The following is a 25,405-nucleotide window of genomic DNA, read 5'->3' as shown; positions in this document are numbered from 1 at the left end:
CGTGAGTTATATATACCGAGGTGACTGATTGAACACAGGTAGGCAAATTATACAGAGCTGGTACTAACAAGGGCGGAGAAGATAATCACAAACTGACAGTGTAAATAGACCAGGAAGTGTAACATAATAGAGGAAATTACTTAAAAAAAAATCACAAAACATGCCGGAGATTCGTTTAGGAAGCCAATGAAAAAAGAAAGCTGATGATTTCAAAATCGAATTAAAGCAAAAGTATAGAGCATCACCTCTTTTCCTGTCCACTGATACTTTTTAACTGCACATGACCAAAGCCTACTCAAGCAGTAATTGAGCTCAGACTACAAGCTGAAAAACAGAAAGCCGAAAGCTCCTGGGAGGAAAAACTCTGGGATCTTGAGACAGCTGTGTGACATGAAGGACTCGGGGGGGGGGGGACACCAACCCAACCGGAGATTTTCCAAAAATGGTAATGAGCTGTTGCATTCAACAGATTAGGAATAACATAAATGTATGAGCAACTTCACCAAATTCAGTGCTTTTTAACACCCAGCATGTGGCTCCTGCTTTGAGTTTCTTCACATGGCTGAGACTTCTCATAAAACAAGAGAAAATACGAATAGCTCTGTAAAAAATAAGTATGTCCGTTCATATTTTACATCTTATTTTCTTAATTAACGATAAAATCTGACCATTAGTTCCCTGAGCTTGAGGTAAAACAGTCTCCAAATAAGTAGAGCAGTGATGCCTTGTTACAAACAGCAGGAGTCAGTGCTACAACTGTGATTCGATTTTTAATTAATCGTGCAGTTTTGCTTTGCAGACAATGACCGACGACAAATACGAGGTGCGGTCGTGCGTGCCCGAGGCGGCCATCCAGGTCTGCACCACCAAAGACCCCCATCTCACGCTGAAGATCACCCTCTCCTCCTTAGCCATGAGGGACGAGCAGAGCGCCACGGAAGAAGGTATTGACTCCTCCTCCATTCCCCTTCCACCCCCTCCCTCCACCCACCTTCATCTGTGCCTCCTGTTTCGGCAGGATGCCTCACCTGTTTTTATCTGACCTTTTTATGACTACAGAAGGCTGAAAGGGAAGGAAGAGGGGAGGGATGTGAAGGTAAATCTGAGCTTAAACTAAAAGACAGTCTGGGGAAAACTGGAGGATGATACAGCAAGAGGTCTGAAAGCTGAGAGGCAAACGGGGAGAAAAAAGGAGAAGGGATGATATGGATCTGGGTCAAGTGTTGTGGAAATAGCCAAGGAGAGATGATTTCCACTGAGAATGTTTGGCTTGGATTGACGAAAAAAGATATTTCCGTCTTTGGTGTCCTTTTGTGTCATCCTGCATTCCTGCAACTCTGATAAGAAAAGAGTCAGCCTTCTTTTAAACAGAATAGATATATTTTAAACAACTCTGGCTGTACAAGTGAACCAATATGTGTCACCAAACAGAGATTTCATCTCGTGTAACCAGCTGTGGAAAAAATAAAAAAATAAAATCTCATTTCAGGTGACCAAATTTGATGGGAAACGTGCTCAAGAGCCGCCGGCGTTTGCCATCAGCGGTTTCATTGTTTGTTCTCGGCCCACAGATGGGAAGGAAATTAAAAATGAATGATAGGCGAGCTGGGACTGAAGAGCTGCCATTACAGAAGCGTGAGTCCCTTAGTGGTTCTCACTCACAGTGGGAAAGATTGAGCCTTCACAAAAAAGGTAAAAAAAAAATGGATTGTGCCAAACAGGAGAGAGGCAGAGCACAGCCGAGCTCAGGGCAACAAGGAAGGGAAAACAGCTTCAGCATCCTGTCAGGACTCACAAGGACACAGTTTCTTTTGTTTCATTTCAGTGTGAAATGAAACACAGTGACATATTATACTGTTTTCATACACTTCAGCAGAATTTAAATGAAATATTCTAAATAGACTCAGGTGAACCACAGAGTAGCTCCCTGAAGAAACACTTCATTTAAACACCTGTTTTTTTTTTGGGGTTTTTTTATCATGCTTGGTTTAATAATTTCTATTTAACGAGATATTATCCTGAGATATTAGGATTATTTTTAGCAGGTGTGTCTCTGGTTGACCTAGCATGTTTTCACATAGTTGGATATTTAGATATAGCACTGTTAAACTACTGAATACATGGGGACAGGCTAAAAGATGTTCTCTAAGGTTGGTTTAAACAGCTGAAATCCAAACCGTCAAGTCCAAAAAGGTAACCTGCAACACTGTGAGCTGGTGTCGGAACTCAGCTGAAGCTTGTTTGTTACATAAAAAGACAGCACTCTGCAGCACCAATGCATCACTCTGAGTGTTTTTGTGCACTGGGCCGTCTGCTGTCAGTCAGCTCATTGCATAATCTCGGAGTCAGCGTTTGGAGTCTCCCAGTTACTCTTTCAGAGCTGTGACAAACAGGAATCCAAGCAAGAGGCTCAACGAAAAGAGAAACAAAATGCATTTAAACCAACACAGGACAACAGTGGTGTGTGCAAGGCAGTAGTTTCATTAATTCAAGTAGTCAGTGGATGTGTTACTGTAAGTGATGGGTGGGATTGTGGAAAGTGCGGACACAAAAGTAGGTTTATATCGGGGAGGGTGAGTAGATATGAGGCTGGATGGCCCAGTTCTCACCCACAGATAAAAGAAACAGTGACATTACTTCATCAGCATTACTACAGTCAGTGTTTTGGCCGCAATTTCAGTCTTTTTACAACGCCTGTACTTGCTAATTATTGTCATATAGCAACTAGCAAGCTAATAATGTAACTTCCAGTAACCACAATTGAAATACAGGCTTCTTAAACAGGTTGTTCCAAAATGTCATAGACAGCTGAATGACATGAAATCCAGACAGATGTGGTATAAAACCAGCTGTTATGGAGTGGGAAACTACACCCTGAGAGCCTCTTGGGTGAGAAGTGAAATGTCTTCATGAAACTTAAAGTCCAGTTGCTTTATTTTTGAGCTCCTTAGATGACCAGAGGTTACTGAATTCTGACTTCGCTGGCCATTTAAACTGGTAGTCTTTGGATAACTTTTGGAGGCAGCTTCAATTGGCCATTAGAGGAAATGTAGTCTTTGTGACTTGACCGTTGGCTTCATTTGTCAGGTCCAGAGGCTGCAGCTTGGACCCACCTCCAAGACTGTGAGAAGGCTGTCACAATGTCATGTGATGTGAAGAGTTTTCAGTCTTCACTTGGAAGTACATCAGTGAAAACAGAGGACTCCTGCACCTCCTCCCTGGCATCTGTACACATTCAAAGAGTGCTTTGGCAGTTTATTGAATGAATCTAAGGATTGACGCTGTTGATTGTTAAGCGACCAGCAGGATTATTTGTTTTATTTGTTTTTGCTACATGCAGAGTAAAATTTGGATCCAACCAATAGAATTTGGAACAAGTAGATCTTAAAAAAATGGGAGAAAAATTACACATTTTAAGCAAGAATTACTCATTTTATTCGAATGTGAGGAGGATGCATGTATACAGTTGGACCACCCAGGAGGACGTTTCCTCTGCTGAAAAATAAACAGCAATTGTAAAAATTGCAAAGATTTGGGTATCCTACTAAGTTGGTACTCAGCAGTCCCTCTATGGCAGTTTGCAAATGCTTTTTATAGTCAGGTAATAGTCTTTTTATTCTGTTCTCACTTTTAAACCCTCTTTCTCCAGATTACTTTAAGTTCTCACTGCAGATGTTCAGCTCAAATGGCTGAGAGGAAATTCTGAACGCTCCAGCTTATGTTTCTTATAGTAGCTAAAAGTGGCTTTTGATGTCTTCTTTGGCTTTTTCTGCTGTTGCTGAAGTAATCTTTTCTGTTTCATTTTCTTGACTGACTGCAGGACATCAATGCAATTGAAATTTAGCGCAATCCATCCTTCCCTCCATCATTGTAATGTTTCTGTGCCACTAGCTGTTACACAAACCCAAAGCAGAATATTTCCACCCCAGTGCTAAAAAGTCAGCAGTTGATTCTTTCCATCAAGCACTGACTCCTTTTTTCCAAATGTACGTTTGGTGATTGTGGCCAAATGGCTCTATTTGTGTGTCATTTGTTTCAGATGTTACTTTGCAGACTATAGATATTGACTAGTTAATTTTGTGATGAGCTGGCTCTGAGCAGCTTTGTATCTGTGCCCAGCAGACATGCAATTTTATCTGGTTTTATTTAGTTTCAGAAAGTGGAAACTGTAATGTGGAGGCACATTTTTGACTCTTCTTGCATCATCAGCCCTGCGTCAGTTTAGACTTAACAAGTTCATGAAGTTCTGTGACAAGCATGCCAGAACTGAGTTTTGTCTGTAGACAGAAACACATGCATGAATGTTTAAATGTCTGCAATATAACATGAGATTTAAATTTTGTGTTACATCGTGCAGGTTAATAAACATTCGCTAACTGTGTAACTCCTTTTAAATTTGACCACATTTATTGTAGAACATTGGTTCTTACTTCACCTGTGGCATCAAGCTTTGGTTAGTTACTGAAAGATGATGTTTACAAATATCAGCTGCTGAAGGTGGTCTAATCTCAGCTTTAGAGAGAGGACAAAGAGCTCCGAGTAGAGATTTGGGTATATCTAACTACATGTAGATCTAACCTCCACCCTCAAGAAGAGCTGGTGGAGTCGGAGAGAGAGAAAAGTCTGAGCCTCTGGGCTTGTGATCTGGATGCCAATAAGAGGCAGAAAATATAGATGGATGGTTGAAATAGATGGATGGATCCATAAAAAAGGTATTTAGGACGGCCATAGAGTTTAACGTTTCCAAATACTTTGCAAACCTGAAATTACATCTGATTAAGGCTGTTTCCACACAGACAGTTTCAGGAGAATCAGGTCTGGAGAGATTACACAGTTGGCAGGACATGACACCCACTTTCTAGCTGCGAATTCACTGAAATATTAGCAGCATTTTTCAGCACAAACGGAACTTACACAGACTTTAAAATAGAGAGCTGGCAGGTTAAACATGAGCTGTGCAGGGCATTTGTATTCGCACATGCAGCACTCATGGTTGTTGCCTAGAAAAGTTGAGAACGTGTGGTGAGGTGAGATGCTTCAGACATGTCCAACCCTGACGCTTTCCAAGGCGGGGTTTGTGAATGCTTAAGTGTCACAGTCAAGTCCTGATAAGCAGTAGAACATGGATCATAATACAAATGAATAATTGATTTGATATGAAGGTCGTGAAACCACTGAAAGCGTCACTTGTTTAAAAAAGTTAAACAGATAACAAAGCAAAATTGCTAAACCTACACTTGTAGAGGTTTGATTAATAAACAGTAGGGTTTTTAAATTCTTTGATTGAAACAGATTGTCTACTTTAACACTCCATACATCTCCACTGATGTGTACCAGTGCATTTTATTGAAAAATCCGAGCAATTAATTACTTAACTGCAGTTTTCAGGCTTTGAAAAAGCCATCTGGTGGGTTGAATAGAACCCAATGGCAGGCTGAGAATGGCCCCGGGACACATGTTTGAAACATACTGTTTGTTTCATTCTCTCTTTTTAAATAATGAGGTTACCAATGGGGTGTCTCTTCTTTCTTTGCCAAGTAAAGGTGATATCAAATCAAAATCAAGTTTAGTTCTAACTTCAGCTGTTTCTGGGTTTTTGTCTTTTCCACGTGTTAAAATAGGGTTTTATCAGTAATAAAATGCCAGCCAAACTCAACCCTATCTGTGCTACCTTGCAGGGTCTCTGAGGGTCTTTTTTCTGGTGACTGACCCCTGACAGTCTAAGTGGTTCCCTGGTTTTTATCGTGTGCCTCCTGTAGCTGGCCGCTGCTCACTGACTCTTGGTTTTGTTGCCATAGCTCCGCAGGTCGCCTCGCTGCGTGGATTGGCACATCTCTGCGGCCCCGCTGCTGACGAGGCATCCCCCACACCCAACAGCAGGAAACCCCGGGTACAAGGGGCTTCCCCAACAACCAAACCAAACCAACCCACTCTCACTCTCTGCCTCAGACATGCTCCTCTACCCCCCTCCTTCTTCTCCCACCCCTTCCTCTGTTAACTGGACTTCTCACTGGGTCACCATGAAATTCTGGTCCATGTCTACTGATAGAGCACACACACCAAAAGGACAAAATGACTACATTACCCAGCAGCCCACATCCACACCTGTGCTCCCTTTGCTTTAATTACTGGGGCTGACCTCTGTCTGTTGATCAGTTGTTATTGGCTCAGAGTGACATCCCATAATTTCATGTTGGAAAAATTGTGTTAATTGAATTACTCTGATGTCCCGGTCACTAATCGAAATTCCCCTAAGCTAATGATGCCGGGGAGAATTTAGTGGGGGTTGTCCTTATTTGTATGTGGTGTTGACCTGTGACTGATGGTTCCTTCATGGCCTGCCTCTGGGAAATAATTTTCACCGCTCACTGTTTCACACACATACTCCTTATTTTTCCTTCATGATTAAATCTACGTGTGTTTTTAGCCCTCTGCTGTAGTGGAGCTTTGAGTTTGTTGCCAGAATAATTCACTTTTTAATGACTGGCCAGCTGGTCCATCTAAATCTGGTTGTTGCTGTCATTTAGATGTAATTTAATTTGTAGGTGGCGCTCGGCAGTCCTGTGAACTCAATTACAGGCAGTCATCTTTAAATGAAAGCTAATCAGAATATTTAAAACAAATGCCAAACCATGAGACAAGCTAATGCCTCTAGTAGCTTCTTGTAGGTCTTAATTTTAAAATTTAACTCTGGTTAATTACCAAAATTTATCATTGGTTTAGGTTTATATTCAGTACACAGGATTAAAAAGAAGTTCAATATTGATGATGAATGATGCTTTAATCCCTGCAGTTTGTATCAAACTGACTTACAAAGCAAAGAGCAGAGACAAAGCTACACGTGTTAGATAAGAATGAACTGTTTAGTTGATTAAACAACACAAAATTGATATTTGGCAATTTTATGTCAGTCAGGGATTTTGAAAATACAAACACTCACTTTTTTCAGCTTCTCGGATCAGATAATTGCTAGTTGTCCAAACGTTTTTAGTTTTGTGTTGTTAGACAAAAAATATAAAGAAAGAAATAATTAAAATAATTGATGGGATGACATCAGTAGTTATTTTTGTATATAGTATTGCATCAGGCAAATCACAGCTGCCTGCATATTGGCTTTATTGAATAAAATGTTTTAAGTCAATCTAATAAATAGTACTTATAGTAAAAGTAGCACATGACATCTGTTTCTACAATTTAGAATTTTGAAATTTATAACTTCAAAACAGCAAAACAAACAAGCCGTCTTAATAAATCTGATTGGTTTTTTTTTGTTTTTTCACAGTGTTCATACCAAGCAGAACAAGTTAAAAGCACCTTTTAAAACAACAAAACATAAAAACTCAAAATGGTTGAATAGAGCCTTAAGTTGAGAAAAATGTCATTATAGTTTTTTGGGGGGAGGGGGGTTTATTAGGGTTCCTAATAACAACCGAGAATCACCAGTTAACCTAACATGCCTGCTTTTTGACTGTGAAAAGAAGCCGAAGGAACCCACACTGGTACTCGAAGAACATGCGGAGTCCAGCCAGTGGATCTGAGCCCAGTACATGCTTGCTGTCAGGTCACATTGCTAACTACTGAACCACTCTGCTGCCAAAATAATTAGAATAGTAATGATAATGAGGTGTATTTCAAATCTAAGGATTTAATTGGCTCCAAAGACTCCATAGATTTCACTATAATGAAGAAGATGCAGTAAAGGTTAGGTAGGTCCCTAATGATTTATTTTTAGACTTTACATAAAACTGAATAATTGATTCCAACTTACAAAGAAAAACGATCATTAGCCTGGCACATTTAAGAGCAGAGGAATGCAGTAAATGTAAAGGTCTGACGTGTTTGTAATACTTTTAAGATTTTACATTAAGTTAAATAATTAATTATTGAAAAAAATAAGCACCTGTAATTAGCATGGCACACTTGAGACTCCATAAATTCCACTCAGCCTGTCGTGTACTGTGTAAAGTGTTTGTATCCATCATGCTCTGCTTTGTCTGTTTATCTATATGGAACATCGTTTGCGTGACCCTGGTATCCAATTGTCTACTTTGTACTCCGTCTTTAGTTTATAGCCACAAACTAAGAGCCTCTTAATGGCTTGTTGTCGGGGTTCACTTCATTTTCATTTGTTTCCGAGGTCTCCAGATGCATCAAGCAAGCAGAACGTAAAGAGTGCGCCCACACATGCACGATTAAAACAAATCACGCCATTAGCTGCACACTTGCTGCCAAAGTGGTAAATAGAAGCCAGAAGTCCCGGGGGCAGAACATGAAGGTCCTCACTCAGTCTTGGTCTTGGAGGAGGAGTGACATGGGAGAAATCCCCCGTCTCTCTCATCAGCTCCTTCGTTTGTATTCCACCTCTTCCATCCTGTTCAGCTTTCACTACGGTCTCTACAGCAACAGACTGCCAGACCACATGCATCGCTCCTCGGCTCGCTTTACTGCTGCGGTGCCACATGGATAAATTGGAATTTGAATACTTGTGGATTTAGAGGCTACACTGCTGTTTCCTCTCTATGAGCAAGAGCCCTTTAATGCTCTGCGTCAGCACTCCTGTCAGCTTTAGTCCCAATTTAATCTCTGCTGGCTGTTGCTCATTGGAAGAGTGCTTTGAACCATAATGACACTGATTCGAGTGAGATGGTACATCAATCAATATCTGATATTTGCAACAATGTCTCAGCTTGCAGGGAACTCATTATCTTAGATTTATTTGATACGAGATAACCTGCGGGCCTTCACCGAGCTCTGCAGTGTGGTCTGCGGTCTGTTCCCCCTTTTGTTCGTCTGCTTGACTGTCCCACAGTGGGCACCCCTTAGCTGCTCCTGAGAACAAACAGCCTTCACTTTCTTTCCAGGGTGGCGTTCTCACTCTCAGATGTTTATGTTGTCATCTGCTGTCACTCTTCTTCTGCTGTCGTTCTCCCATGGCTTGGCCTCCAGTCATGGCAGGAGTGCTCCCCACAGGAACCCGGTGTGGAGAGACTGTTTCAGTCAAACATAAACATCTGACCGACCCCGCAAGAGTGAAAATACTAGCATGGCGCCCCAGAAAACTGCATAGCCTTTTGAGCAGGATGACTTTTTCCCCCTCTTCAAGTGGAATAGCTAATGTCTCTTTGCATCAACTCTGCCTGTGACCCAAACTCAGACCCCCTTGAGCCAGTTTTTCTCGATCCATCCAATGTGTTCTTGTTCTAAAGTGTTATTTTTAATCTCTAATCTGGCTTTTGGTCCTGAGTCATTGCCATGCTCTCATTTTCGTCCTGCGCTGTAATCGATAACACACTAATCTGGCGTGTTCCATTGCCTTCAGCCACTGATCTGCATCTAGAGTGAGACTTCGGCCGGGCAGCAAGACGCATGCGCTCACGTCTACTCCGGTTCCTCCTGTCAGTGTCATGAAAGATCCTGCCTTGTGCATGAGAATCCTCCCTCTCCCAGAAAAATCACACAATTTCTCAAATTTCCCCTCCTCTTAGCTCATTCGGTCAGATCAGTGGGTTTGCCTAATAATTAGCTGTCCGACCCTGCTGCCTGTGTGTCTGTGTGTGAGTGTGAGAGGTCAGCGTGCTCACGCTCAGTCTGTCTTGTCTCATCCTGTCCCTCTCTCCAGAGGAGGGCGAGCAGGACGCTGACAAACGGAGACAGGAGGAGGAGGAGGAGGAAGAGGAGGACGTCCTGGACAGGCAGAAGTGCCAGGCGGCACTGGCTTCACTCCGACACGCCAAATGGTTCCAGGTGAGCACAGCTGGGCTGTGACAGATTTCTCTACACTGTCTTTATATTCTGGCAACCTGAGCATTCAGCCGTGTGCCTAAAATTACATTTGCTTGGCTTTAATGTGTGACAGTAACTTGGTTTTGAAGGAAACGTAATGGCACCTAGATTTTCTTTTTATCACCATAATAAATGACACAAAGTAATGAAGTCTATCATTAGCACGCAGGTGTTACGGCATTGACATTATGAAGCTTTTTACTGCTCAACTGATGCACTCATACCAACACTGCTGCAGCAACAAAGACACAACCTGCTCCTTACGTTCAGAGTTTTTGGTTCTCTCTACTTGTATAAGCTGAGGCAGTTTTCCACCTAACACAGGAACTTCCCCTGACTTCTTTTAGGGCTAATTTCAGGGGGAGTCTGTTCACAGTCCTGTTAGTTTATGCAGTTCAAAACCACTAGCATGGATCATTTAAGGTGGGTTTTTTTGTCCACATCTGTGCCCTAGCGCTTCAAGGTAACTAGTCATTTGTAGACTAGCAAGGTTACTGCTGTGCAGGAGGCAGATTTCAAAGTGTGTTCTATTCCTAACCATGACCAAGTAATAAGTTAGAAAGTAGAAAAACAGCAGACCAAATGGGACAAGAACCAGGCTGTCTGATACACCTGCAATTACCCGTCCAACCGCCCGCTGTGGACGTTATTACTCAGCCGAAACACCGCTGTTATTTTTCTGCCATGAAGTTTTATATAGCAGTGGGACAAACAAGTGGTCTGACAGAACGGCGTTATAAGACATTTTGGGATGAACATGCATTATTTTGAATACAAACACAAAACATATCGGAAGGGGGAAGCACATCATCGCCGAGTATAAAGGGACTGATGTCATAACCAATACCAATTTCAGGAGCATCTCATCGTGTGAACCTGTCTGTTGCCATGGATGTCTGTTTTAGGAGCCACTGCTACCAAATACACTCTGTGTTTTTCTTCAACTGTCTTCAATGTGGTCCTGAAAACCTGAAGTAATTTACATGAAAATAACACTTTCAGAAAAGCTGTTCACTTTGTTACTTACTCCTGGACCACGATGCAAGCACGTGTATAAAGGACATAAGAAGAAGACTGAATATGAGCTGGGAATTGTAAATTGTTCACAGCAGCAGTAAAGTATATTTGTTTCATTTCTCTTACATAGTGATAATGCAATTTTAAGACAGTATGCAAATGAACTAATGTGCACAATAGGTCTAAATTTATAGACATTCCAAGGTGGCCGACTGGGTGGTTGGGGGACAGCGGGGTGCTCAGGAGCCGTCAGCTTGTGGGAAGAAACTGTTGAACAGTTTGTAGAACCTGCTTCCAGAGAGGGGTGTAAAGTATGTGAGCTCTGGGATGACTCAGTGAAGCTTGTGCATCTCATTTCCCTGAAACTCATCAAGCCACAATGAACACATTAATGAGAGGTTGAAATGAAGCTCCTTTTTTAATCATTTAAACAGCAGATATAGGCATCATTCATCATGTCTTCTGTTCTTTACTCCTTTTCCAAAGCTGCTTTCCTGATCTATTAAAGACATGCATCAACATTTAATGACTGAAATCATTGGCAGTTATTTTTGCATTCGCCTAAATGCAACATTTGCAAAAATGTGGGGAGGAGAGTATTTAAATACGTGATTTAGTCATGTTTGTAGCATTCAGTTTACTCCAAAATGCACCATTACTTAAAGTTGGAGAAAATGTTATTGTGCGCTTTATTTAGCTGCAGTAGTTGCTGTGAGGTATGCCAGGTAGTTATCCAAAGGAGCATGTAATTGATGTGGGTGGATTGCTTCAAACTGTGGGGGCTTTGGTTTTTCCCACTAGCTCTTAACCCTGAATATTTGGAGCATAGCCTCGGTTGTTCCTGGTCTTTAATAAAACTGTTATTTTAATACAACACAATGGAACTTAATGTGGAGTCAGAGTGAGAACATTGGCTCCGTACAAAACACTAACAAGCAACTTGGGCTCGATTAAAAAGGCAGCAATATTGTATGAATCTTACAATGTGTCTTTCAGGTGTCACTGAGCGTAACTGATGCCCACAGGTGGAGCACAGGTGGAGCTAGATTCTTTCCTTCGACTTGAACTTGTCAAACCTCCCATACAGACAGAAAATTAGAGCGAGGTGCTGAAAAATTCTGGAGAGAAATGGATATAATATTTAAGATTTCTTGCTCCCTCAATGGGTCTGCTTTTTTGACTTTCCAGTTTTCTCTATTTTTGTTGTATTGCTTTTGTCCTTATTTGAATTAACTGATTGCAAATTGTTAGTAGATAACCTACAGAACAGTTCCTTCAACACAGTTTTGCACTTTGTGCATTATGCTAATAAATCTTATGTGTGCTCTTTGCCGTATTTAATGGCAGATCAGTCAATAAGCTCAACTCCAGATGTCAGAAAACTGCACTGGATAACGATGCATATTCCTTTGCCCTTTCTTTTGTGAGAAACTTGACCAGTGAGTCCAACTGTGGAGTAACAGAGCTGAATATAGATGTTTCCAGGATGAGCTTGTAGAGTTTGTTAGAAAAAGAACAGGCAGCATGGGAATAGAAGAAACGGTAGAAGTAGTGAAGTTTTTATCAGCGTGAGTAGCTGAGGAGCCTGAAATATAGCTCCGACGGAGACGGGGTCATGAAGAGGTTCTTCACCAAATCAAGTTTCAGATGAGCTTCAGCTCTGCTGTCCTGAATGAACTGAGCTTTTCCTCCACTTGAGAGGCAGGAGAGAGAGATGAGGGTCAAGGTCAGGTGAACCGGCCAGTAGTTTCCCTCGGGGAAGGAGAGCTAATTGACAAGTACTATCAGAGTGAAGGGCTGCACTGTGGCCTGAAGGTGTAGCAGCACAAGCCGGGTTCTGTTTCATCATATTCAGACGGGCTGACATGACCTGAGGATCTCCACTGATTTGTAATAACTGTAGATACAAATAGTGACGTCTGTCTCATTCGCCCTGTCTGCGTAGTTTCAGTGAGACCACCTGAATGAAATTACAGTCTTGATTATTATGAAAAGCCATCCTGTGCAAATTAAAGTGTCAGTAATCTCAGGCTTAATTTGCTTTCTATTAAAGTCTAGATGTAATAGCCTCAACCACCGTCTTCTTTGGGTAGTTCAGTTACTTTTCTCTTTATATTCTTCAAGTGGTTTCTTTTAAACTTGAAGGAATTTAGCAACAGGTTTGCTATTTTATTAAATGTAAAGGTGTTGAGTGAATCATCTGTCCTGAGTTTAGACACTTTTTTTTCCTACTCTGAGGCACTGTGTGGAGAATTATCGTATTGAAAAAGTGACAAATAACACTCTCTGTGTGCTTGTCTTTTTATCTGATCTGTGTTTGTACAGCGTGCACAGAGCACAAAGTTTCAGGTCGTTCGACAGAGCGGTTCTCATCATACTTTGGCTACAGTTTGGTCCCTCTCTCGTTACTGGTGTCCCCCCTAGTGACTGCTCCACTCTGTGTAGGAGGAGAGTCATTTCTGGGTTCCTAAGTGGTCCAAAAACAGCAGCCCGGGGCAACGCTTTGGTCTAAATGCACTGTTCTATCCACTCCATAATACATCAGCATCTTCCTTTGTCCACATTCCCACCTCTCTACCAGACTTCATTAAATCCAGATGGATTTAGCAGCTCTGGGTGGCAAACGATGCTGAGATGTCTGCCTCAGTAGAGGGAAAAGTAAAAAGAAATCGATGTGTCATTTTTTTTATTTTTTTCATCTCTCTAGTTTCCCTGTAATTCAAATTTTATCAATTTAATCATCTAAGAATGATGATTATGAGGAAAATGAACCACACACAGACTTGTAACAAACCAGCTATCCACCAAAATGAAATTATTCTCGATATGAATATTTATGCAGGCATTCTAGTTAATCACATTTTGAAAACTACATTTCGGCTTCACTTGTGTTATCTCAGTGTTGGCTGTTCATTTATTTCTTTGGAGAAATGTCCCATTCATTGGTCTGGTCAGGATTTTCTTTTTTCTTTCTTTTTTTTTTTTTTAAGATTTTGGTGGAGTTTTTCATTTTTCTTTTTCTTCTTTTCTCTTTTCTCTTGTTCCACTTTGCTTTGTGTCTGTACCACAGAGCCCAGCAGTTAGCTGTGGTACATGCAGTGTTGCATAAATAGACAGAATAGAGAGATTGCAGAGCTTGTAGGGTGTTTGTGGCTCTCTAAAGAAGCACCTAATGCATCCGTTTTTGTCATACAATTGAACGATTAAGGAAAAAGATGTAAAAAGTACATATTTATATAACATATATACAATTTGTGAACAGATTAAGTTTGTCTTGCGCATTTCTTCCAAGTGCAAGAAGTCAGAACTGGACTACCAGGGAGAAATCTAAACATGGCAACCATGCTGGGAGTGGTCCAGCAGTGCATGAGAGGAATGCAGTCTTGAGGTGGGAGCTGCCCAAATTTTAATTAGATAAGGTGTTTGATTTTTGGGAGTGTGCAGAGTCATAAAGAGCTGTGCTCTCAACCCAAACTCTCCCTCAAGACAAAGTCAGCATGTGAAATTGCAGTCATTAATTAGGCAAAAACACAATAAACCACAGTTAACTTAAAGCTTAAAGTCAGCAGGAATGAGGCGACAGGATAGAAAAATTCAGATTCAGCCGAGGTACTCTAAGCCTGAATTTAGAGGTTGTGACAGAGGCAGCTGCTGCAGTATTTATTCCACAGCTGAGCTCCCCTGAATGTAATACGTCTGATATTTTCACATTGTCACGTTAAATCTCACACTCAGTCTCTTAGAGATGTATTAGCAGCATATTGAAATTTCAGAACTCATGAAAATGCCTCTCATAACGCTGCACAATTTTCATCTTTCAGAGTCTAAAAGTTTCACTTTTTAGAGCTGGCGCTGCTGAGCCTGCAAGCACTTGCCTCTTTAAAATGCTTCTCGTGCTGTTGGTGACTTTTGCCCGTTTTTCCCTCCCTAGGCCAGAGTCACAGACCTCAAGTCCTGCGTCATCGTTTTGAGGATCCTCAGAGACATGTGCAACCGGCTGCCTGTGTGGCAGCCTCTCAAGGGCTGGGTAGGTGACGGCTCCAGAATCAGAATAATGTTTGGCGTAGATACATGGAAGATGCAAACTGCAAGCTTTATTTTAAGTTTGTCCTTTAAAAGTGCTTGGTATGTGTGACGTGTAATAAACTGCCCCAGTAACAGAATCAGGACTGTGACTGATATAGTTCATCCTTCACTGAGTATTTTGTGTTTGTTCGTCCTCTGCAGCCTTTGGAGCTGATCTGTGAAAAGGCCATAGCCACCTGTAACCGGCCGCTGGGTCCAGGTGAAGCCCTGCGCCGCGTCATCGAGTGCATCGCCTCAGGGATTCTTCTCCCAGGTCAGCAATCATTTACACTTTCACTCTTTTCTCTCTGCTGCAATTCAGAAGCCACAGCTCATCCAGGAATATCTTAATATTCATGAAGTCATATAAAATCTGATGAATACCTGAGAGAAATTTAGAGGCAATTCAACAAATACAGAATTCACTGAGAGGTATGCACTATGAGTTGAAGAACTGCGGCAAATATCTGTAATATATAGACTTACGATAAAATATAATCCCAGTTTTGCTTATATTTAGTTCATTCATTTAAACCTGAGCATGCACTGTTACTCTGCAGTGCTTACATGCCTGATAACAGGTGTAAACTGTAAACTATCAGAACAGAAATCAGAAAAAAAAGCAAATAAACTAAGAAGCCAACGTGTACAGAAACTGATTTTCATTCAGAGTAACATAACATTACATAAAAAAATAAAATCTTACAAACAATTCAGCTGCATTCGATTTCATTTGTATAGTTGTCACCTATCACCTTGATGCACTTTATATTGTAATGCTAAGACCCTACAATATTAGAAAGAAACCCCAAAGATGACGTGATGCCCTCAGCACGTGGCGACAGTGGGAAGGAAAAACTCACTGTAATCATTTAAAAGAAAAAAACAGTGAAATTTTACCTGAGACATGAGTGGTATCCAGTAAGGTCATAAATGTTTAAGCCATTTCAGGTAACATTTGATGTTCACCAAGAATTAATGCATCACATAGTCCAAGTGAAACAGCTCCCGTGCCCTGGATTTTTACAATACTGTAAGGCATAAGTGTCAAACTCTGGCCCGCGGGCCAAATTTGGCCCGCAGCCTAATTACATTTGGCCCGCGAAGCCATACCAAATTACTATTAGAGCTGGCCTACTGGTATTATACAGCTAATATATATATTGTTTAGTATTAAGCTTTACTTGTTCCATATTCAGTTTTTCAGCAAAACTTGTTTGAGTCCATAAGAAAAGATTCATTCTTATATCTGGAGGAAGATTTTTTTTCCAATAAATATTAATGTTAGCCCACGACTTTGTTCCAGTTTTGATTTTTGGCCCACTGTGTATTTGAGTTTGACACCCCTGCTGTAAGGTATAGAAGACACTTGGAACTCGTTTTCCTCGAGAGTGCGTGGCACATCACTGAGGATCACTCACCCTTTTTCCTTCACTCAACTCAAAGATGTGTCACAATACATGTTGACTTGCAATCTCACCAGACATATTTACAATCTTATTGAATTTGTTCTCGTTAACGTCAGGGAAATAAAGATACGAGGCAATAAAGTGGAAAGTTTGAATTCTCTCTCCAAAACAACAATATAAAAGATCAAGTGTGTGTGGTTGCTTCCTAAGAGTCGCAGCTTCCGCATGGAATTCAATCGCTGCAGTGCATCTTTGTAAATGACACTTGTTTGAATGACACAGTTTTTCATCGATTGCTGTCCCCAAGCATTTATTTTCATTTACAACCTCAATCCAGTCACCATTGATGTGTCTTCCTTGCCACTAAAATAAGAAATAATTGCCTTTGTTTTCTCTGTGTTTAACTGAAGAGACACAGATTTGTATTCACATTGTGCATTTGTTTGTGAGTGAGGCCCAGTGATGAAAAGGGTTAGCAGCAAGATACAGTAAAGCAATACTTGGGTAAAAGGTCCCCCAAAAAAGTCAAGAAGAAACCCAAAGAGGACACAGTGAAAGTGGATAAGCATAACAGGTAGATACAATGGCCAACTACCGCAGAGATGGGCAGGAAAACCAGCAACACAAAACAGCCAAATAAGACAGGAAACAGACATGAAGAAAGAAAAGCAGAAGACATCAGGAAAGGATAAGGACAAAAAACGATAAAGATGAACACAGCATTAAAACTCCTCAGACGGTTTTAGGACTGAGTTTTGCATGTGACATCATGGAAAATCACTTTAAGAGGTGTTTGCCATGGATGTGATAACTGTTAGCGATATCCAATAACGCAGGGGTGGGCAATTCCAGGCCCCGAGGGCCGGTGTCCTGCAAGTTTTAGATCTCACCTTGGGTCAACACATCTGAATCACATGATTAGTTTGTTACCAGGCCTCTGGAGAACTGCAGGAGCTAATTTAGCCATTTAAATCAGCTGTGTTGGTTCAAGGACACATCTAAAACCTGCAAGGACACCGGCCCTCGAGGCCTGGAGTTGCCCACCCCTGCAATAACGCGTACCTTGTTTACATAGAAATTATTGCTGCCATGTTTTTTGGCCTATATTCTGCTGCACTGTTGCGTTCATCAAGAAAAGAAAGAAAATCTTTTTTTTTTATCACTTACCTGCTGATTTGGATAAAAGAATATGGGGGCTAAAAAACTCTGATACAGCCGTATCAGTCATAGTATCAGTTATAAGGTGTTTCTGCCATCCATCTACCAGCCTCAGTCCTAAACTGAAGTCCGGTTCTGAAGTTGGTCATCGTCAGCAGATCAGACATGTGACCCTCCTGTCTCCAGACAGCTGACAAGAGCCGGCTAAAAAACATAATGCTATAAGCTATGTTTATGCAAGCTAATTTTAATGTCATGCTAACGTCCTAAAACTCTTACTTTTCCTGTGATAAACAGTTTGATTACATTCTCACAGCACATGCTAAGTTCACGTCTACCCACGTTAGATCCACTCCAAAAAAGGGTTCAGTAACAGTGGGGAATAGCGGTGAACAGAAGCTAACTGATGGAAAATTATGGATATTCTCAACAATTCGCCTCAGTATCACTCTCATCAATCACAATGATCTACACTGACTTTTGAGAATGTTAGGGATAATACGCAGAGCCATGTCAATATCAGAAATTTCATAAACATCCGTTGGATACCTGAGCAGTGACCACTTGATCCTGTGACTACAGTTCCAGGCAGTCCCATGACTGAGGCTTCTTACTCATCTTGACACAAAATAGTGATAAGCCTCCAAACTTTTATAGGGCTTCAGATCTCATCCAGTATAATTTGAGGGGTTGTTGATAACAAAATGATGAAAATCGTGAGGCGTGAAGTTGGGAAGAGGGCCAGGGTTGCACTTCACAACATGAGTAAACACTCTCAGAGGGAGTAAATAAACATCCATCCTCAGCTCCTCCTTTGCCCAATTTCTCCACATAACGAGCAAGACGCTTACCATGAAAGTGTTTTACTTCCTCTGAGAGAAACACTTGTTGTTTACTCATGATTGCCATAGTTTCTCATCTGCATAATGTTTAGCAGGTTTTTCACTCACTTGATGTGTCCAAAATGGCCGACGAATTAATGTCACGTGGTAAGCTGTGACGTGTCTGCAAGACGTCAATAGGTGGTTTTTCTGCAATATAATGTCTTTACATATATGGTCCTAAGATTCATGGCAGGCTGTGGAGTGCACTGTGATGCGTTCATGGTTTCCAAACTGGGGCACAGAGTCCCAGCGGGTTCACAGCAGCATGATTTCATTCAGTTAAAATTGGTGATGGAGTATTTTCCTGAATCATGGGAACATTTATCCCCTGAGACTCTGTTTTCATTTTCGTGCAGTCCACATGGAGAAATGTTTCCTATTTACCTCCAAACAGAAATATGTTCTCACGTTTATTTTTTCCACCGCTGCTCGCTGCTGTGTTTGAATGCTTCATCTGGGAAAACTTCAGCTCGAGCGAGTTCGTCCTTGTGATGATGTCACTGGACTTTTAAATTTTGGCTCCGAAGTTCCTTCAGCATTGAGGGCAGTTTGTTTCATGAATGCACTCGGTCACTGATGAGTTATTATTCAGTCTGTGCACATTAAAGTAAGGTGAGCTTGTTTGTAAAGCACCTTTCATGCACTGAGGTCTTACTGAGTGCTTTACGTGAGGCGTAAAAAGCATTAAGGCAGGAGGAGAATAATTTGTGTTTACCTGTTGAGTGAAATAAAGTTCGAATGTCTGACTGTTTTTTCTTTTTTTCTTTTTTTTTCCTTCAAAGGGGGTCCAGGAGTTCATGACCCCTGTGAGAGGGAGCCCATGGACGTCCTGTCTGACCTCAGCGCCCAGCAGGCCGACGCCATCACACACAGCGCTCAGGTCAGTGAACATGTTACCCATCCGCCTGCTATGATGACATCACGGTTTCCTCTTCCTGCAGTGTGCATGCTAAGCTCTTCAACCCACAAAATTCAGAATGTATGTCACTTTTTTTGACATTAGTTTTTCCCCATCCATTTCAGCTGCTGGTAAGTGAGAGGCAGGGTACACATTGGACAGGTTGGCTGTCTGTCACAGGGCTAACACACAGATACATCACCATTCACACTCACATTCACACCTATGGGCAATTTAAAATCACCAACCTAACCACACATCTTTGGACTGTGAAGGGTAGGTGGAGTATCCGGAAAAAACCCACACAGGTACAAGAAGAACATGCAAACTGCTCACAGAAAGGTGCCAGCCAGCTGGAGGATCTGAGCCTTCTTGCTGTAGGGGAAGAGTCGACTAATTCACAGCTTAATTGATCTTAAGGCTTTGGTTTGCTCATTGTGTATCACTTTGTAGTTGAAGGCTCGTGGCTAAAGGACATTTCAGGCTCTGGTAACCATAGGCATATATAGTATAGGCATAGGTAACCCTTTTAATTCAGTTCCGTTTTATTTATATCGCATCAAAGCACAGCAACAGTCACCTCAAGATGTTTTATATCATAAGGTAAAGATCCTACAGTAATACAGGGAAAACTCCAACAATCAGATGACTCCCCTGTGAGCAAGCACTCGGCAACAGTGGGAAGGAAAAACTCCCTTTTAACAGAAAGAAACCTCCAGGAGAAATAGGCTCAGGGAGGGGAAGCAGTTACATAATAATGAGATGTCGTGTGGAGCCTGGTCCTGCATGGCTTTATAAGACAAGGTCTTTACGTTGTTAATAAAATAAATGCAGAATTTCACTTGAAGCCGGTGAAGAGAAGCAAGAATGGGCTGACGTGTGAGCGCTGACTACTGTTTCTGGAACAGCTGAAAGACGAGCTCGGGAGGACTAGAGAGAGAGAGAGAGATCCATGTGAAAAGTGAGTCACAGTAATCGAGACGGGAGAAAATCAAAGTGTGTACTAAAAGTTCAGAATTACTGGATGACAGTAGAGGTTTGATTTTTGTGATGTTTTTTAGATGAAAGAAACTGGAGGTGCTTTGAGATGTGAGATTCAAAGTTCAAATGCTGGTCAAAAATAACACCAGGCGTCTTAGCAGAAGATCTGATATTGCTCGCAGGCGGGCCGATGTAATGACTGACCTTTTCAGAGAAACTGTCGGGCTGAACACCAGCGCCTCAGTTCTGCCAGGATTGAGATGGAGCAAGTTTAAAGACAACCAGTGCAGTGAAGGAATCACTGAGGTAGGAGAGGATGTTGAGTAATGGTAGTAATTACTCAGCAGATATCATACTGATGTTTTTATTCACATAAAGGTACCGATTTTCTTTTAGTATTTTAGCCATCTGCCCCATAGTGCAGGACTTTTTCCCCTCGGGTGGGTTTCAGTGTGTTTGTATAATACTGTTTGCTTTGTTACTACTACATAATAACCACATTCTTGTTAACCGGTTATCTGAAATTGATCTGAGATTACTCAGTAAATATGACAAAATGTCTCATGTGTAATAAGATGAAGGCATGATGAAGCTTACAACATTCTGCAAGAACAGACTTTGAGCATAGTTTACGCATATTTTACATTTGAACACCTACTAGTATAATATTCCTTCAGTCGAGCCTTCTGAAGGAACGGAATGTCTTATTTTGAAGGAAAAGAAGACACAAACTGTGGATTTAGTGAGCCGTTATGTCCCTTTTGCACAATGATACACAGTGAGGTCCATTAATTTACAAAAAATGTGTCATTGCCCAAAAACTTATGAACCTAACTGTGCTTACACCTTAATATTATATTACCCCCCTTTAGCTCAGCTCCAACTCCATGTCTCACCTGTGGGCCACAGCTGTCCAGGTTTTAACTGGTGCTGCTGAAAATCTCCAGTTTCATCGAGTCTGGGATGAGAGAAGAAGTTAATTTTTTTATTTTATTTTTTTAAACACTAAATCACTAAAAGAAAGATTAAAGTTAAGTTGAGAATATTTCCGTATTTTCAGAGATCAGTGACGTCCAAACTCGTTCCTCCCTGGAGGTGAATCAGTGCTGCAAAACCACAGATGTTCTGAATTTAGAGATCCATTTTCCATCTAAGACACTCTTCTTTATGGATGTTAGCTTTACATCTTTCCCTCTGAGAAATTCCCTTCCTGCTTTCCAACTATAAAACCAGCCACAGACACTGAGAAAAATCAGTTCATGTGCCAAGAAAGAAAAAGTCAGACTCAGCCATGCAACTTGTGAGACCTTGAAACATCCCACTATCGTGCGTTTCGATGCCCCCCTCCACCCACTGTACGAAAGTCAGCATTTTTTCCAGTAAATCAGACATGTAACACTCCTTCCCGCTACACCGATTGATGGAGGGTTATTTAAAACGAGTCCTGGGCCTCCGCCGGTGGAGCCCTGAGCTCATGTCAGCACTATAAATAGCTGAGTGTCCACAGAAACATGGTTTCTGACCTCAGATAAGCAGCCCCTCAGTGCTGCGGAAGCTTTGACAAACTGGCAGCTTAATTAGCCAGCTAATGACCGTGGGAACGCTCTTCCTCATCTACACCCACACCAAGACTACTACAACTACTACCACCACCACCGTTGCTGCTCCACACAAAATAACAAAATCTGGCCCCCGGGCAGAAAGTGTAGGCTCAGCAGTGAGAAATATAAAGACATCCTCATCTTCATCTTTGTTTTGCTCTCTTGATGAAGTGCAAGTCTGGGAATATATTTTTCCCATTTCCTCCTTTGTTTGTGCCTCGTCTCCATAATGCATGAAGTTTCTCCCAACAGAATTAGTTGGTTTACACAAACGGCGAGCAGCTCGCTCAAGTTTCCCCGATAATTAAAGCACATTGATCTGAGAATAAATGGCCCTGCTCTCCTGTGAGTGCAGGAGGGTTTCTGTGGCTTTACCACCGCAGTGATGTGCCCTTATTCTGTCGGCTGTGTGTGTTTCAGCATGCGTTACGCCTCCTGGCCTTTGGACAGCTTTACAAGGTCTTGAATATGGATCCTCTGCCAGCCAGCAAGCCCTCACCGAGGCTGTTAGAAGGTGCGTGCAGACTTGTTTGTGCTCTCTGTTTTGCAAGTTTATTCGTTTCCCTGTTTTTACCTTTTTTAAATTCATTTTTGAGCCCTCTGTTCAGATACAGTCCTGGCAGCATTAATAAAAACAGCATGCTTAGACGGCATGTGCGTCTGAGTGGGCAGTGTGATGTTTTAAGTGCTCGGTCGTTTCCGCTCTGCAGGCGGCTGTCAGAAGAGGCTCCGGGAGGACATCGGGTCAGACGACAGAGACTTCATCAAAAGGATGAAAGGTGACTTTGACCGTCAACTCACCCGTATCGAAGAATCACTGCTCAGATGATCGAAATCCTCTTCCTGTCACTTCTGAGGTGCAGCAGACACTTAGATTCAGGCTGATACACGTGGCTGGCTGTAGCTTTATATTAAACAGAGTTCATTGCCGGAAGCTCGAAGTCACACAGGAGAAAAGAGCAAGACTCCGATATAATGAATATTGATTAAAAACCTTATGTTGTGTGCTGTAATTTAACTTTAAAGTGGCTGAAGGGGCTCATTTATTAACCCAGTCCATATGTTTCTCTATGCTCTTGTGATATTTCCAAACATAAAGTTTCCTACATCAATCTACTTCCCATAGTCACTTGGGTAAATTGGTTCATTGGTGTGCTGGTGGGTTTTTATAAACTTTATCAGGCTTTTGTTGTATTTTCCACATCTAAACTCTACATGTGCATGAAGGATATCTTTTCAGGGATTTTTGCATGTTTAAATATTATATCGCTCGTCCTGATCTCTGTGTGGATGAACAGTTGGTAGCTTTTCAGGGGCAGGTGCAGTTTCAGGCGATACATCCCTTCTAAACATGCCAAGTATGGCATAAAGATCTAGTTGGAGCTGTGATCCTAAAACTTCTTTCTGCATAAGAAAACTGAAAGCGTAATTCATTACATCATTATGAAAAGACAAAAAAGGAATATAAAGAAGACTATAGATATGATACAACATGAACAGAGCTGCTAAACTAGCCGGCTTTCTTGAAGGTCATAATTTATCTGAAAAGTGCTTAAATAGAAGACAAAAAGAGACAAAAACACATATGCATAAGTGTAATTATTGCAGTAAAACCACAGTCAGACACTTGCAGTACTGTGAGTACATGTGAGTGAAAGTATGTGTGTAATGTGAGAGTTCAGCATGCCTCTGGTTTCTGGAGCAGCAGGATAGCTGGGTTAGATTTATTATGAATTTATTATTGTTTTATATTTTACTAATGTTATTTTTATTGCATCTTATAACTATTGCTTTTTGGTCTTTTCTTTCTTTCATATTATTCTGGCCAAGAGGCACAGAGAGGTTCTGGCACTTCTTGGAAACGGCTCATCAAATATTAATTATTTATACAACTGTAGATACCATATGCAGTGCCCTCCAAAAGTAATGCACAATAGTTAACTGCAAATTGTGTTTGAATATAAGATCATAATTTGACTGAGATGAAAGTTAGAGACTAACTTCGGCGTTTATTTAAGACCATAAAATCATTGGATGCAGTGATAAAACCATAAAGCCTCAGCTAACTTACATTTTTAAGCTCTTTTGTTCACGGTCATCTTCTGGAGTTTTTGAAGATTTCATTTTTAGATCATTGTGATCAAAACTAACACAAAGAGCAAACATCAACTCTGTTTCAAACAGACTCAAATTTTATGAGGAGTGTCATCAAAGCTGGCTCTCCAGATACAACCGAGCGGTCTTCAACGGAAGAACAAAGGCAGCTCGTCAGGCGATGAGCGAGACTGGAAGCATTTGCTGTTTTGCTTTGCACCAAGAATTCATTTCCCACTCGGAGACCGCCAGCCCAGAGTTTTGCTGTAATGTCCCGTACCATCTGATGGAGAAAACTCTGAGGAAATGCTCTGAACTGGTGCCTCTGAACTAGTACCTGCCAGCGTGCAATCTCGTGCCAACACAAAGTGCTTTGAAAACACTGGAGTTTTTTGGCCACACCAGCACAGTTTGTACTCACCACGCGTCTGCTTGCCAGCTTTGCTTCTCTGTGACTTTGTCCACTTCCAGAAAATGAAAATCTGATTGAAGGATCATTGCTTTGACCCACTGGAGTTGATCCAGCACTCGTCACAGAGGTACAAGAGGGCATAAATGAATGATCTAAAAATAAGCCGCCACATTGGAACCTGCCAAATTTAAGTCAGATTTTTTTTTTCTTTTTATGAGCCCATTCCTGGAACTTTTTGGATTACAGCTGAACATTCATGAGTTAACATATGAACCAATGTGAAAGTTGTTTTTTTTTTTTTTTTTACTTCTTGTAGATAAACCCATTTTTATCTTTCTCTTTTAAATTTGCCTTTTTAATAATGATTCTTCTTAATACTAAGCTGATTTTTGTTCATTCAGATTTTGTTTAAACAGCGCGTTTGCTGTAATATTGTGGCAGCGGATTTTCCAGCTCTGTAAAAGTTATTAAGGCGGTGGTTAATTTCTCCTGCTCTCGATGAACAGTCGAATTACCCCATTGACAAACGTAATTTTCCAGCAATGTGCACTTGTGCATATCTGAGTGGCAATTAAAGTGCTGATGAAGTGCTTTAAAGCAACTCAACCCTGCATTTGTCTATAACAAAAGACACAACGTTTAGTGACACAGCGCTAATGTGTTTGTAGGGACTGGCTGTTGCAGGTTGTGTCCTCTAAAGCGCTATTTGGATTCCTTTCCACCATCATGATATTAAAAACTCTGGCTTGTCTTTAATGGAAAATGGCGACATATTAAAAATGTGCACAAAAGATTGATCCTGTGCAGGTCACATTTGCCGCGTCATACAGAGGCTGACTTCCCTGGACAAAAACTCTTCACAGCAGATAAGTGGATATTGACTGACGACTAAGAGACAAGGCTCATGGTTCAGTGTGTGTTGGACATGCACTATAGCTGTCTGTAAAAGAGGTCTTTGTGTAAAAGGTGGAAAAGTGAAGCACTGGAGCTGAAAGAAGTGAGCAGCGACGCTGATCTTTTCTCAGAAACCGGGACGCTTTGTTGTGACAGGGATCAAATCGGCCTGTCAGGCCAAAGAATAACACGGCACATTCACTTCAATC

At 41.3% G+C, this 25,405-nt stretch overlaps 1 protein-coding gene across 3 annotated transcripts in view; it reads left to right on the top strand.

Annotated features, from left to right (window-relative positions):
- LOC102306077 (spermatid perinuclear RNA-binding protein) overlaps positions 1 to 25,405 on the top strand; it is a 94,484-nt gene that overhangs the window by 50,630 nt on the left and 18,449 nt on the right. For all 3 annotated transcript variants that reach the window (XM_042214238.1, XM_042214239.1, XM_005947645.3), the window contains exons 5-11: positions 800 to 944; positions 9,620 to 9,744; positions 14,732 to 14,827; positions 15,028 to 15,139; positions 19,099 to 19,196; positions 22,217 to 22,310; positions 22,507 to 22,575. In XM_042214238.1, the coding sequence (XP_042070172.1) occupies positions 800 to 944; positions 9,620 to 9,744; positions 14,732 to 14,827; positions 15,028 to 15,139; positions 19,099 to 19,196; positions 22,217 to 22,310; positions 22,507 to 22,575 (739 nt within the window). The remainder of the gene's footprint in view (positions 1 to 799; positions 945 to 9,619; positions 9,745 to 14,731; positions 14,828 to 15,027; positions 15,140 to 19,098; positions 19,197 to 22,216; positions 22,311 to 22,506; positions 22,576 to 25,405) is intronic.

The sequence above is a fragment of the Haplochromis burtoni genome, unplaced genomic scaffold (assembly GCF_018398535.1).
Source record: "Haplochromis burtoni strain Fernald_Lab_line unplaced genomic scaffold, NCSU_Asbu1 Contig_537, whole genome shotgun sequence".
NCBI lineage: Eukaryota > Metazoa > Chordata > Actinopteri > Cichliformes > Cichlidae > Haplochromis > Haplochromis burtoni.
Note: the sequence above shows the minus strand (reverse complement) of the source record. Positions and strands in the feature narration are given on the sequence as shown.